This window comes from Portunus trituberculatus, chromosome 25 (assembly GCF_017591435.1).
Source record: "Portunus trituberculatus isolate SZX2019 chromosome 25, ASM1759143v1, whole genome shotgun sequence".
Lineage (NCBI taxonomy): Eukaryota > Metazoa > Arthropoda > Malacostraca > Decapoda > Portunidae > Portunus > Portunus trituberculatus.
In genome coordinates this window covers 12,345,315-12,358,334 of record NC_059279.1, presented here as the reverse complement: position 1 = coordinate 12,358,334, position 13,020 = coordinate 12,345,315, and the positions used below count along the sequence as shown (strand labels likewise).

Genomic DNA, 13,020 nt, shown 5'->3' with positions numbered 1-13,020 from the left:
AATTCTTTGAATTAATTTCAAATGCCTAAAAATACCTAACTACCTCTTTTAAACTTTTGCTACCCAGTAGAAAATTTAGTCTTGTAATTTTCATCTAGCATAAAGATAAATGTTTGCAGTAACTATTTGGATGAAGTTATTGTACATTTGAAACACCACTATCTCTGTTCCTGCATGCCTCTTAGAGTTGACACTGAGAAGTGATGACCTGAATCATTTTCCATACTATCTTCACTACTGTTGTTATGAAGGTCTTTTCAAGAGATAGAAAAAAAAATGTCCTCCATGTTTAATCAAAACCAATGAACAGAAAGCTTTATTATTAATATACCCTTTTTGACTACATACATTGCTGACAAATATGTCCAATATAGAACATAGCAGTAATGTTGATGCAACATTTCCTCAAATAAAAAAAAAACATGGTACAGTTATTTTTTCATGATTAACTACACCATACTACTACAATTATCTATATATACAAGATTACCTCTGTATTTCTTAATCATAAAAAAAAACTTTTTTAACAAAACTCACAATATCTTATCAACTTCACTCCTCTAACTGACTGTCTTCAGTTTGTCTCATCACTGTAAAGTTGCATCGCATCACATCACATTCTATAGCTATTTTCATGTAAACTGCTCTTACCTTGCTAATTGCATGCCTTCCCTCTTCCTGCAACCTTACTGCATAAGACATTCTTATCTTTCTCATCCCTATTCTGTCCACCTCTCTAATGTGAGAGTACACCAACATTCTCGATCATTCATCACTTTCTCTGGTAAACTGTAGCACTCCCTATCTGCTTCTGTATTTCCTCCTATGTGACTTGAACTCCTTCAAGACACTTATTTATTTATTTATTTTTCTAATCATTCTATTTGACATCCCTATAGAAACTTACATTAAGTAGGACTCTACTTTTTATTCAAATTCTTTACTGTCATTAGCTAAAGGCTCTCTGTAAATGAGAAACTTTAAAATTGCATTGATGGTTTTTCGAATAAATAAAAAAATTATTTTGATAGTTTAGGGTTATTTAAAATCATAACTATTTGAAAAAAACTTATTACAAACATTGGACCTAGTAACAACATAATAATGTAACACTTCTCAAAAAAAAAAAAAAAAAAAAAAAAAAAAAAAAAGGTATTAAAGAAGATAACACATGACAGAAAGCATTGTTCACCTTAGCTGTAGGTATGGCAGGTTTTTGTCCTTGCTGCAGGATGATCACTCTCTCCAGGGTTCCCAGTTTGTTCTGAGCTATGCACAGGTAGTCCCCAAACATTCTTTGTTCAGTCACTTTCAGCTGAAAGATGAAAAGAAAGAAAGAGTAATCTTACTTTGGTCAAACCTGTCCATCAGTCTGTATCTCTAATACCATCATATTTACCACTCCCTTCAAGGAATGATCAAGGCAGACAAGTCTCCATTTACTATACAGTGCTGGCATTAGAAGCAGCTGGTCTATTTTTCAATTCTAGCCACTTAGTTACCAGTTTTCCTGACATTCTATCAACATTTTTTTATTGATTAAAAACATGAAAAGTTTTTTTTCTTTTAAAAGAATTTCTGAAACTCTCTAGAACACAATCAAACTAAACTACATTGCATCTTTATTCTCTCTATGTGACAAGGAAAGTAGCCAAGGAAATAAGTGCTTGGATTGTATGGAAGAATGATCATAAGTAGGTAAATTCGGATTATGCAGATGACATTGTGCTTATCAGTGGAGGTAGAGATGAGACTCAGAGTATTGGATTGCTTGGTGAGAGAGGGAAAGGAAGTTGGATTGGAAATAAATTGTTCTAAGACGAAATTATAAATATGAATGTTGTAAATGGAGGAGATTGCTTGATTGAGGGATTGAGGGAAGTGTTGTGAAGTAAATGGAAAGGTTCAGCTATCTTGGTACTGTCTTGTCTAGCAATGGTTCTTTAAGGGAGGAGTTTGAAGATAGATTAAAGAAAGCAAATCAAGTGATGGGAATGTTGAAAGTGATTTGGAATAGTAATAATTTTTTTATCCATACAAATATTGAAGTTTATAAAACTATGGTCAGACCTATTTTAATCTATGGACATGAATCATGGTACAGTACAGTGACAATGGATGAGAAGTTTCTTGTTTTTGAAAATAAAGTCTTGTGAAGGATTCTTGGAGTAAAGTGGTGGCATAGGGTTTCAAATGAAAGACTTGGAGAAATAACAGGAGTACAACCAATAGATGACTGTATTAGATTGTCACAATTGAAATGGCTAGGCCATGTTTGCAGAAAAGAGGGAGAAATTGTCATAGTCACACATGGCTGGCAAATGAAAGGAAGAAGAGGAAGAGGTAGGCCAAATGAAAAGTGGGTGTGTACAATGAGGCAAAGGTTGGTATGGAATGTTGGAGTGATTTGCAGGAACTAGCACAAGATATATGGTGGTGGCTTGAATTCATTGGGGCCCTATGCATTCCCCTGGGTGCCACATTAATTGATTAATTCTCTCTTCCTGACACCTATCACTTCCATTGATTGATTTACCCATCTGAAACTTGCTTCAAAGAGCTCACCATGCTGATGACGAAAACAAATGTAAATCCATTCTTGTCCTTGTTTTCATAACTTTTCATCCCATCATTCCATTCTTCATTTCTCTCACACAGAGCATTTTCTCCTACAATTAATCTGAAGTTTGTTTTCTTACACACATCATAATTATCTACCTTACTTATATACACTCTTAATCATATAGCTTTTTTGTTGAAAGATAAAAATAATCAAATAAGGCAATGGTAATTTGCACCTGATAAACTCCTCTGTACTACATAGTACATGTTACATGAGACCTCACAACCAATGACTTGCCACCTAGGAAAAAAAAAAAACAAGTGAAACAGCAGTAGGAGAGACAAGAATCGAGAATACCAAATACACGGTGGAACTTGCGAAAACTGGTTCTTTATCTGCAAAACTGACAACCAGGAGCACTGGGATGCAACCACAACCTTCACAACAATTGGCATATGACAACCCAGATGACCATCCAGTGGCCAACATCACCTCAACAGTGTTGTCAAATGAACTATGAATCAACCCAACAAACCCTCAAATAATGAATCCTTAGTTACATTAATCATACAACATTTTTGTTATTCATATATGGCCAAATAATTTTGATAATCTTATTCAATCCAAATACTATCACTCTACTTTTACTCAAAGCCATAGAAAATGACACCATACACAAACATTCACATATTCATTATTTTCACCATTTCATCTTATCACTGTTCAAGTATTTGTCATATCATTCATTCTAACTACATGTCATTGGCCTCTTAGTAATACCACCTTAAAAGATGCATGGAATACTGCCCACAAAAGGTACTTGAGCCTCCTATCTCCTCAATCTAATGCACCTTATATTTCTGCCCAGAATCATGCCAAGTCTGTTCTCCAACTTGCGAAACCCTCCTTCATAAACAGAAAATGTCAAAATCTTTCAATCTCCAACTCCCCTCAAGATTTCTGGTATCTGGCCAAAAACATCTCCAATAACTTTTCTTCTTCATCTTTCCCTCCTTTATTTCATCCTGATGGCACAACTACTATCTCATATGTCTCTAAAACTGAACTCTTCTCTCAAAACCTTTGATAACAACTCCAACTTGGATAATTCAGCTTGTCCCTTCCTCTTCTCCTCCCTCTAACTATTTCATGCCTTCAATTAAAATTCTTTGTGTTGATGTTTTCCATGCCCTCACTGACCTAAACCCTAGGAAGGCTTATGGACCTGATGGGATCCCTCCTATTGATCTCAAGAGCTGAGCTTTCATGCTTGCACCTTGCCTGGCCAAACTCTTTCAACTATGGCTATTGACTTCTACCTTTTCTTCATGCTGGAAGTTTGCCTACATTCAGCCTGTTCCTAAAAAGGGTGACTGTTCTAATTGCTCAAATTACCATCCTGTAGCTTTAATATCTTGCTTGTCTCAAGTTTTTTTTATTTATTCTCAAAAGGAAGATTCTTAAACATCTGTTACTTCACAATCTTCAATCAGATAGCCAGTATGGTTTCCATTAAGGTTGCTCTACTGGTGATCTTCTGGCTCTCCTTACCGAGTCTCTTTTAGAGATTCTGATGAAACTTTTGCAGTCGCATTAGACATGTCTAAAACTTTTGAGAGAGTCTGGCACAAAGTTTTGATTTCAAAACTGCTCTCCTACTGTTTCTATCCTTCCCTTTACAACTTTATTTCAAGTTTTCTTTCAAACAGTTCTATTGAAGCCTTGGTAGACTAATCTTCTTCTCCTAAATCTATTGACAGTGGTGTTCCTCAGGATTCTGTACTGTCACTGACTCTCTTTCTATTATTCATTAATGATCTTAACCAAACTTCATGCCCTTTCCACTCGATCCTACGCTGATGATACCACCCTACATCTTTCCACATCCTTTCAGAGATGACCAACCCTTCAGAAAATAAACAGGTCATGTAAAGTTGCCACAGAATGCCTAACTTCTGATCTTTCTAAGATTTATGATTGGGGCAGAGAAAACTTAGTAGTCTTTAATGCCTCAAAAACTCAATTCCATCCATCAACTTGACACAAACTTCTAGACAACTATCCTCTTCTTCAATGACACTTAACTGTCTCCCACTGAATATCCTCGGTCTGTCCTTTACTCCTAATCAAAACTGGAAACTTCACATCTCATCACTTCCTAAAACAGTTTTTTCTCACTCCTCCAACTGTTAACTCTGTACATGGGTCTTATCCATCCTTCTGTGGGGTACTCCACATGTTTTTTGTTTTTTTTGGGAGGGGGGATTCCATTCACACTGTTTTTTTAAGATAGGGTAGAATCAAAAGCTTTTCATCTCATCAACTCCCCCTCCTTTGACTGACTGTCTTCAGCCTTTTTCTCATTGCCAAAATGTTGCATCTCTTGCTATCTTTTATCGCTATTTTCATACTAACTACTCTACTGATTTTGCTAACTGCATGCCTTCCCTCCTCCTGTGGCCTCGCTGCACAACACTTTCTTCTTCCTCTCACCCTTATTCTGTCCAACTCTCTAATGCAAGAGTTAACCAGTACTCTCAATCAATCATACCTTTCTCTGATAAACTCTGCAACTCCATCTGCTTTTATATTTCTATCTCCCTACAGCTTGATTTCTTTTAAGAGGTTAGTTTCAAGACATATATCCCAGACATTTGGCTAATTCTATTTTAATCTTTAAGAGAACTCCATCGCATTCTACGTGGGCCTTTTTTTTATCTTTTGTTGCCCTTGGCCAGTATCCCTTTTGGAAAAAAAAAAAATAAAAAATAAATAAATAAATAAATAAATAAATATAATATATATATATATATATATATATATATATATATATATATATATATATATATATATATATATATATATATATATATATATATATATATTATATATTATGTTTATGGTATAAAATATTGATGAAACTTTCATTATTACACATGGAAACTACAATGTTTGTCAGCCACAAAAAATCTGAAACAATGACAAACTGGCCTAAAAGTGAAATATGTATGAAAAAAGCAGGGCATCACTACATGGCATAGCAATAACAAGACATGAACACTTGAGACCAAATTTAACCTAATTTAGCTTTTCAATCTTTTTCTCACTGCATCACTAAATGGCCAGTGGAGAAAATTGCATTGCCTTTTGTTCTACTGTTCAATTCTTACCAAGAGAAATTACAATACAAAACATCACTCATAAGTAAAGTTTGGTCTATATTCTATGACTAATGAATGACACACTTAACTACACAGTATCTATTTATTGTTTTTCTTATCAATTCCATGCCAGATTTTCAGTGGCACCTTCAACAGAAGGAAGTAGTAGGTGGAGAGAAGATATTTAGCAATGTCCTTTCCTCATACTAATTTAGCATAATTGTAGAAATCTCATTAGGACCAACAAGTCTCCTGTCACATGTATTTTCTGCATAATCTACTTCTCCAGAGAACAGCCATGGCAAAAATGTCAGCACATATCCTCACATGCATATATGGTTGGCGCAATATATAAACTTTTGTCGTTCTTTACTGATTAAAAGATTCACTTATAACAATCAGTCCATTATTTATCTATTATTCTCTTTATTTTGTATCTTACATCTAAGATTCATCACTACTCCATCCTTATTCCTTCTTTACCTGCTGACTCCCACCCCTGCCTCACCTGTAGGATGCTGGTGTTGTTGTCATTGAAGATCTGGGTAATCTCAGAGGGGTAGATCACGCTATCATCTTTGGTCCAGGTAAAGTTAGCCTCAGGTTCTGCCTTAACTTCACAGGTGAGATTAACACTTCCATCCACATAGCTGTATGCTTTGGTCTTGTCATCATTCCACAGGGGTTTGTCTGGCAACAAGATCATAATATGGCTTAAAATTTTTGTTATAACATACTTGTGATTATAAGCAAATTTCAAGGAAACAGAGATGTGTTCATCTTAAGGAGGATATGACACCTTGATATGTCTACCTGAAATATCATTAAGTGAAAAGTGTTGAAATTTTGTATGTAGATATGAAATAATATTGCTAATAAATTTCCATGAGGAAACAGGAATGTATATGTACAGTATACATGTACATTTGTGTATAACAATACTTTAATCTATGAGGAGCATTACATTAAACCCTACTTAAGTCAAACCTGAATAAGCTGGATATCGGTTGTCGGACATTTTCAGGATTTTATTTTATTGCAAGTGCACAGTAGGCATTTCTTGTCCTTTGAGAAATTTTAAGCCACTTGGCTTATATATTGTTGAAATATCCTTGATAGCTCTTACATTGCCCAAATCATTTGAAAAGTTGTTCAAACTGTTCAGGACATGAAATCAGCAAGTGGGATCTGATGGCAAGTCACAAAGTCAAACATACACCTCAAACATATAAAATTGTGCCCAGCTCTGTTTATTGTTGCCTTTATAATTCTACTATGGCTTCTTCTAAGGGCAAGAATGTGTGTGTGTGTGTGTGTGTGTGTGTGTGTGTGTGTGTGTGTGTGTGTGTGTGTGTGTGTGTGTGTGTGTGTGTGTGTGTGTGTGTGTGTGTGTGTGTGTGTGTGTGTGTGTGTGTGTGTGTGTAATGTGTCTCTGACGATTTACCTATTTACCTTTACCTAATTGTAACATACGGGAAAAGAGCTATGCTCGTGTTGTCCCGTCTCCATATCTATTAATGTCCAGCTTTTTCTTAAAATCATGAATATTCCTTGCGTTGACCACTTCCACGTCTAAACTATTCCATGCTTCCACCCTTCTATGAGGGAAGCTATATTTTTTCACATCTCTCCTATAAGTGGCCATTTTAGTTTTTTCCCATGCCCTCTCGACATTCTTCCATTCCACATACACAGATCTTCCCTATCCATTTTTCCATGCCAATCATCACTCTGTATATTGCTATCAGGTCTCCCTTTCTCTTCTGTTTTCCAGGGTTGGAAGTTGCATTCTTTTCAGTCTGTCTTCATAAGTCAAATCTCTTAAGTCAGGCACCATTTTCGTTGCAGCCCTCTGTACTTTCTCTAGTTTCCTTATGTGTTTCTTTAAGTTCGAGCCCACTGTATTGTTGCATATTCAAGCCTCGGTCTTATCATTGCAGTAATTATTTTCTTCATCATTTCTTCATCTAGATATACGAACGCCACTCTTATGTTCCTCAATAAGTTCAATACTTCTCCAATTATTTTGTTTATATGTCTCTCTGGCGATAGGTCATTGGTAATTGTCACCCCAAGGTCTTTTTCTTCATGACTGGTTTTATGTCTTCATTTCCTATCTTGTACATACTCCTGATTCTTCTTTCACTCTTGCCAAACTCTATTTTCTTGCATTTTGTCGTGTTGAACTCCATTTGCCATGTACAGCTCCATTTCCATATTCTGTCCAAGTCTTCCTGGAGTAGTTCGCAATCTTTGTCACATCTCACTTTTCTTAACAATTTTGCATCGTCTGCAAATAGGCTCACATAACTGGACACCCCATCCACCATGTCATTTATGTAGACTGCGAACATTACTGGTGCCAACACTGATCCCTGTGGAACTCCACTCTCCACCAATCCCCATTCTGATGGTCTGTCCTTAATTATTGTTCTCATTTCTCTTCCTACCAAAAGTCTTCCATCCATTTTAGTAAACTGCCATGCACTCCTCCTACCATTTCAAGTTTCCAGATCAGTCTCTGGTGTGGTACCTTATCAAAGGCCTTTTTTAAATCCAGATATATTCCATCAGCCCAACCATCTCTTTCCTGTATTACATCTATCACCCTCGAATAGTAACATATCAGGTTTGTCGTGCATGAACGCCCTTTCCTAAAACCAAATTGACACTCACAAAGTATGTCATTTTTCTCCAAGAAGTCTGTCCATCTATTCTTCACCACCCTCTCACACATCTTAGCTACCACACTTGTAAGTGACACTGGTCTATAGTTCAATGGGTCTCTCTTGTTACCTGATTTATAGATTGGGACAATGTTAGCTCTTTTCCAGTCTTGGGGCACTACACCTTCCCTTAATGAGGCATCAATTACTTCACAAACTTTTTCTGCCAATTGCTCCCTGCATTCTCTTAAAATCCATCCTGATACCCCATCAGGTCCCACAGCTTTTCTCACTTCTAAACTCCCCATCATGTTCTTGATCTCCTCCACAGTTACTTGAAACTCCTTCATAATCCCTTTCTGTTCCATTACCAGTGGTTTGTCAAAAGCAGTCTCCTTTGTGAATACCTTCCGAAAGCATCCATTCATAGCCTCTGCCATTTCCTGGGATCTTCACTGCATACTCCATTTACTTCTAAACTTTCAATACTTTCTCTATTTTTGATGTTGTTGTTCACATGTCTGTAAAAAGCCTTGGTTGGTCTTTACATTTATCAATTATATCCTTTTCTTGTTTCTTTCTTTCTTCTCTTCTAATCAACACATATTCATTTCTTGCTCTTTTGTAACTTTCCCACTGCTTAATCCGTCTTTTCCTTCTCCACCTCTTCCATGCATCCTCTTTTCTTGTTCTAGCCTTTTCACATCTATCGTTAAACCAGTCCTGCTTTCCAACTTCTCTATGTTGTCTTATTGGTACAAATTTTTCTCACCTTCTTTGTATATTTTTATAAATTCCTTCCACTTTTCATTTGCTCCTTAGCACTCTTGAATTTCATCCAATTTGTCTCTTGAAAGAATTTCTTTAGGTTTCCAAAATCTGTCTTGGCATAATTCCATCTTCCCACTTTATATTCTTCATTTCTTCTAGATTTCTCTTCGTCTATCACCTTGAACTCCAAAACTGCATGATCACTCTTTGCTAAAGGGCACTCCACCCTCATCTCCTCAATGACCATTGGCTCTGTACTAAAGACCAAGTCCAGTCTTGACGATGCTCCCTCTCCTCCAAACCTAGTATCTTCTTTGACCCACTGAGTTAACACATTTTCCATTGCCAGTGTCAATAGTGTATTTCCCCATGTTGTCTCTGATCCTTCCATTGACCAGTCCTCCCAACACACCTCTTTACAATTAAAATCTCCCATCATTATAGTTCGTTCACAGCCACCCAACATTTCTTCCAGACATGTTCCTGTATCACTTATCATTTCTTCATATTCCTGTACTGACCATGCATTTGTCTTAGGTGGTACGTACACCACTATGTAGTGCCTCTTTTTCCTTCATTAGTTTCTGCTCTGATCTTTAGCACTTCTGCCTTTCCCATACCTTTTTCACTTGATCCACCTTTATATCTTTTTAACCAGCAACATCACTCCTCCTCCCATCTTACCTACTCTATTTCTTTTCCAAACGTTATATTTCCTTCTCCAACCTTCATCAGGTCTTCTCCCTCTCTCAGTTTTGTTTCAGTAAGACCCACAATATCTGGGTTCTTGTCCCTCAAGTAATCGTTGAGTTCTAAAATCCCGATATCACTCCATTTATGTTGGAATACATTACATTTCGCTCATATGTAAGTTTCTTTAGTCCTTTCTTGCTGTACTTTTCTGGGTTATGAACCACTTCCTCAGTCTCATATCCAAGATTCTCCAGAAAAACTCTTTCTTCTCTTCTTCTGTCCTCTCTTCATTTTTTTCAAAGCCTCCTTTCTCAACTCATTTAACATTTCTCTTTCCTTTTCACCGAGATCTCTTCTCAACCAAATCTTCCTTGTTGTTTCCTGCTGGGCTAGCCTCCATGACTTCTCCACCAATTCATCTACATCCTTTTGTGACTTAAGTTTGATTCTTATTGGCCTCATACCTTCTCTTGTGAACTTTCCAATTCTATGGAAGTCCTCTATTTCTTGTACTAGGTCTTTTCCTCCTCTTGCACCACATTAATGATATTATTTATCACCTTTTTATGTTTTCTCTCTCTCCATTTTACTCGGTGTCTTATCCTCCTCCACACCAAATATCACCACACATCTCTTTTTGTCTACAGTTTCCCTCACCAATGTCTCATTTGACTTAATAACCTTCACCACTTTCTCAGCTATCTTCTCTTCTATGATCTGTTGATCTATAATTTCAGCAAGGCCCAAAGTTTTCTCCCTGACTCTTTGATTTCCTTTTCCAGACTTGCAACTTTGTAATTTACCTCCTTTCTTTCCACTTCCTGACTTTTTCCATTCAGCCTGCTTCTCCATCACTTTTCCTAGAGATTCTCCACATTTTCGCAATTCACTTTAATTAGCTTAACTTCCTCTTTCAGTGCTGCATTTTCCTTCTTCATATCGGCACAGTCTCTCTTTACATTGTCATAACTCGTTTCCAGGCCCTCATACTTTTCAAACAGTTTTTCAATTTTACCTTCTAACTCCAGAATTTTCTTCACATAAGCGCTCTTCTCCATTATTCCTTGAAACCCTGTGAAGTCTGATTCTCTTTCGAGTTCACGGCCGCCATGTTGCGCAGACGTAAACAAACCAGCTGATGGCTCAAACGCAGGCTACAGTTTATATTTACCTTCACTGGACATTATTTTGCTAATCAACAGTTAACATGACTATATGGAGACGGGACAAACATTACCAGCTCCTTTCCCACCTTGGTTACTCTTAGGTAACTGTAGAATTATAGATGATTGCTCTGGAGCTCAGCGACCACCTCCGCCATCATCGATGTGTGTGTGTGTGTGTGTGTGTGTGTGTGTGTGTGTTCACTGTTTGATCTGCTGCAGTCTCTGAAGAGACAGCCAGACGTTACCCTACTCAAAGCTCATTGTTTCCGATCTTCGGATAGGCCTGAGACCAGGCACACACCACACACCGGTTCAAGGTCACAACTCCTCGATTTACATCCATATACCTACTCACTGCTATCACTGAACAGGGGCTACACTCTGTGTCATCTGGCTTGTGTGTGTGTGTGTGTGTGTGTGTGTGTGTGTGTATTTACCTAATTGTATTTACCTAATTGTAACATACGGGAAAAGAGCTATGCTCGTACTGTCCCGTCTCCATATCTATTAATGTCCAGCTTTTTCTTAAAATCATGAATATTCCTTGCGTTGACCACTTCCACGTCTAAACTATTCCATGCTTCCACCCTTCTATGAGGGAAGCTATATTTTCACATCTCTCCTATAAGTGGCCATTTTAGTTTTTTCCCATGCCCTCTCGACATTCTTCATTCCACATACACAGATCTTCCCTATCCATTTTTTCCATGCCAATCATCACTCTGTATATTGCTATCAGGTCTCCCTTTCTCTTCTGTTTTCCAGGGTCGGAAGTTGCATTCTTTTCAGTCTGTCTTCATAAGTCAAATCTCTTAAGTCAGGCACCATTTTTGTTGCAGCCCTCTGTACTTTCTCTAGTTTCCTTATGTGTTTCTTTAAGTTCGAGCCCACTGTATTGTTGCATATTCAAGCCTTGGTCTTATCATTGCAGTAATTATTTTCTTCATCATTTCTTCATCTAAATATACGAACGCCACTCTTATGTTCCTCAATAAGTTCAATACTTCTCCAATTATTTTGTTTATATGTCTCTCTGGCGATAGGTCATTGGTAATTGTCACCCCAAGGTCTTTTTCTTCATGACTGGTTTTATGTCTTCATTTCCTATCTTGTACATACTCCTGATTCTTCTTTCACTCTTGCCAAACTCTATTTTCTTGCATTTTGTCGTGTTGAACTCCATTTGCCATGTACAGCTCCATTTCCATATTCTGTCCAAGTCTTCCTGGAGTAGTTCGCAATCTTTGTCACATCTCACTTTTCTTAACAATTTTGCATCGTCTGCAAATAGGCTCACATAACTGGACACCCCATCCACCATGTCATTTATGTAGACTGCAACATTACTGGTGCCAACACTGATCCCTGTGGAACTCCACTCTCCACCAAGCCCCATTCTGATGGTCTGTCCTTAATTATTGTTCTCATTTCTCTTCCTACCAAAAGTCTTCCATCCATTTTAGTAAACTGCCATGCACTCCTCCTACCATTTCAAGTTTCCAGATCAGTCTCCGGTGTGGTACCTTATCAAAGGCCTTTTTTAAATCCAGATATATTCCATCAGCCCAACCATCTCTTTCCTGTATTACATCTATCACCCTCGAATAGTAACATATCAGGTTTGTCGTGCATGAACGCCCTTTTCTAAAACCAAATTGACACTCACAAAGTATGTCATTTTTCTCCAAGAAGTCTGTCCATCTATTCTTCACCACCCTCTCACACATCTTAGCTACCACACTTGTAAGTGACACTGGTCTATAGTTCAATGGGTCTCTCTTGTTACCTGATTTATAAATTGGGACAATGTTAGCTCTTTTCCAGTCTTGGGGCACTACACCTTCCCTTAATGAGGCATCAATTACTTCACAAACTTTTTCTGCCAGTTGCTCCCTGCATTCTCTTAAAATCCATCCTGATACCCCATCAGGTCCCACAGCTTTTCTCACTTCTAAACTCCCCATCATATTCTTGATCTCCTCCACAGTTACTTGAAACTC

The 13,020-nt window shown here is 37.4% G+C and overlaps 1 protein-coding gene across 7 annotated transcripts in view; it reads right to left on the bottom strand.

The window, feature by feature from the left end:
* LOC123508638 (neural cell adhesion molecule 1-like) overlaps positions 1-13,020 on the bottom strand; it is a 333,273-nt gene that overhangs the window by 26,367 nt on the left and 293,886 nt on the right. For all 7 annotated transcript variants that reach the window (XM_045262480.1, XM_045262475.1, XM_045262476.1 and 4 more), the window contains 2 exons: positions 6,233-6,414; positions 1,193-1,315 (listed from right to left, as the gene is read on the bottom strand). In XM_045262480.1, coding sequence (XP_045118415.1) covers positions 1,193-1,315; positions 6,233-6,414 — 305 coding nt within the window. The remainder of the gene's footprint in view (positions 1-1,192; positions 1,316-6,232; positions 6,415-13,020) is intronic.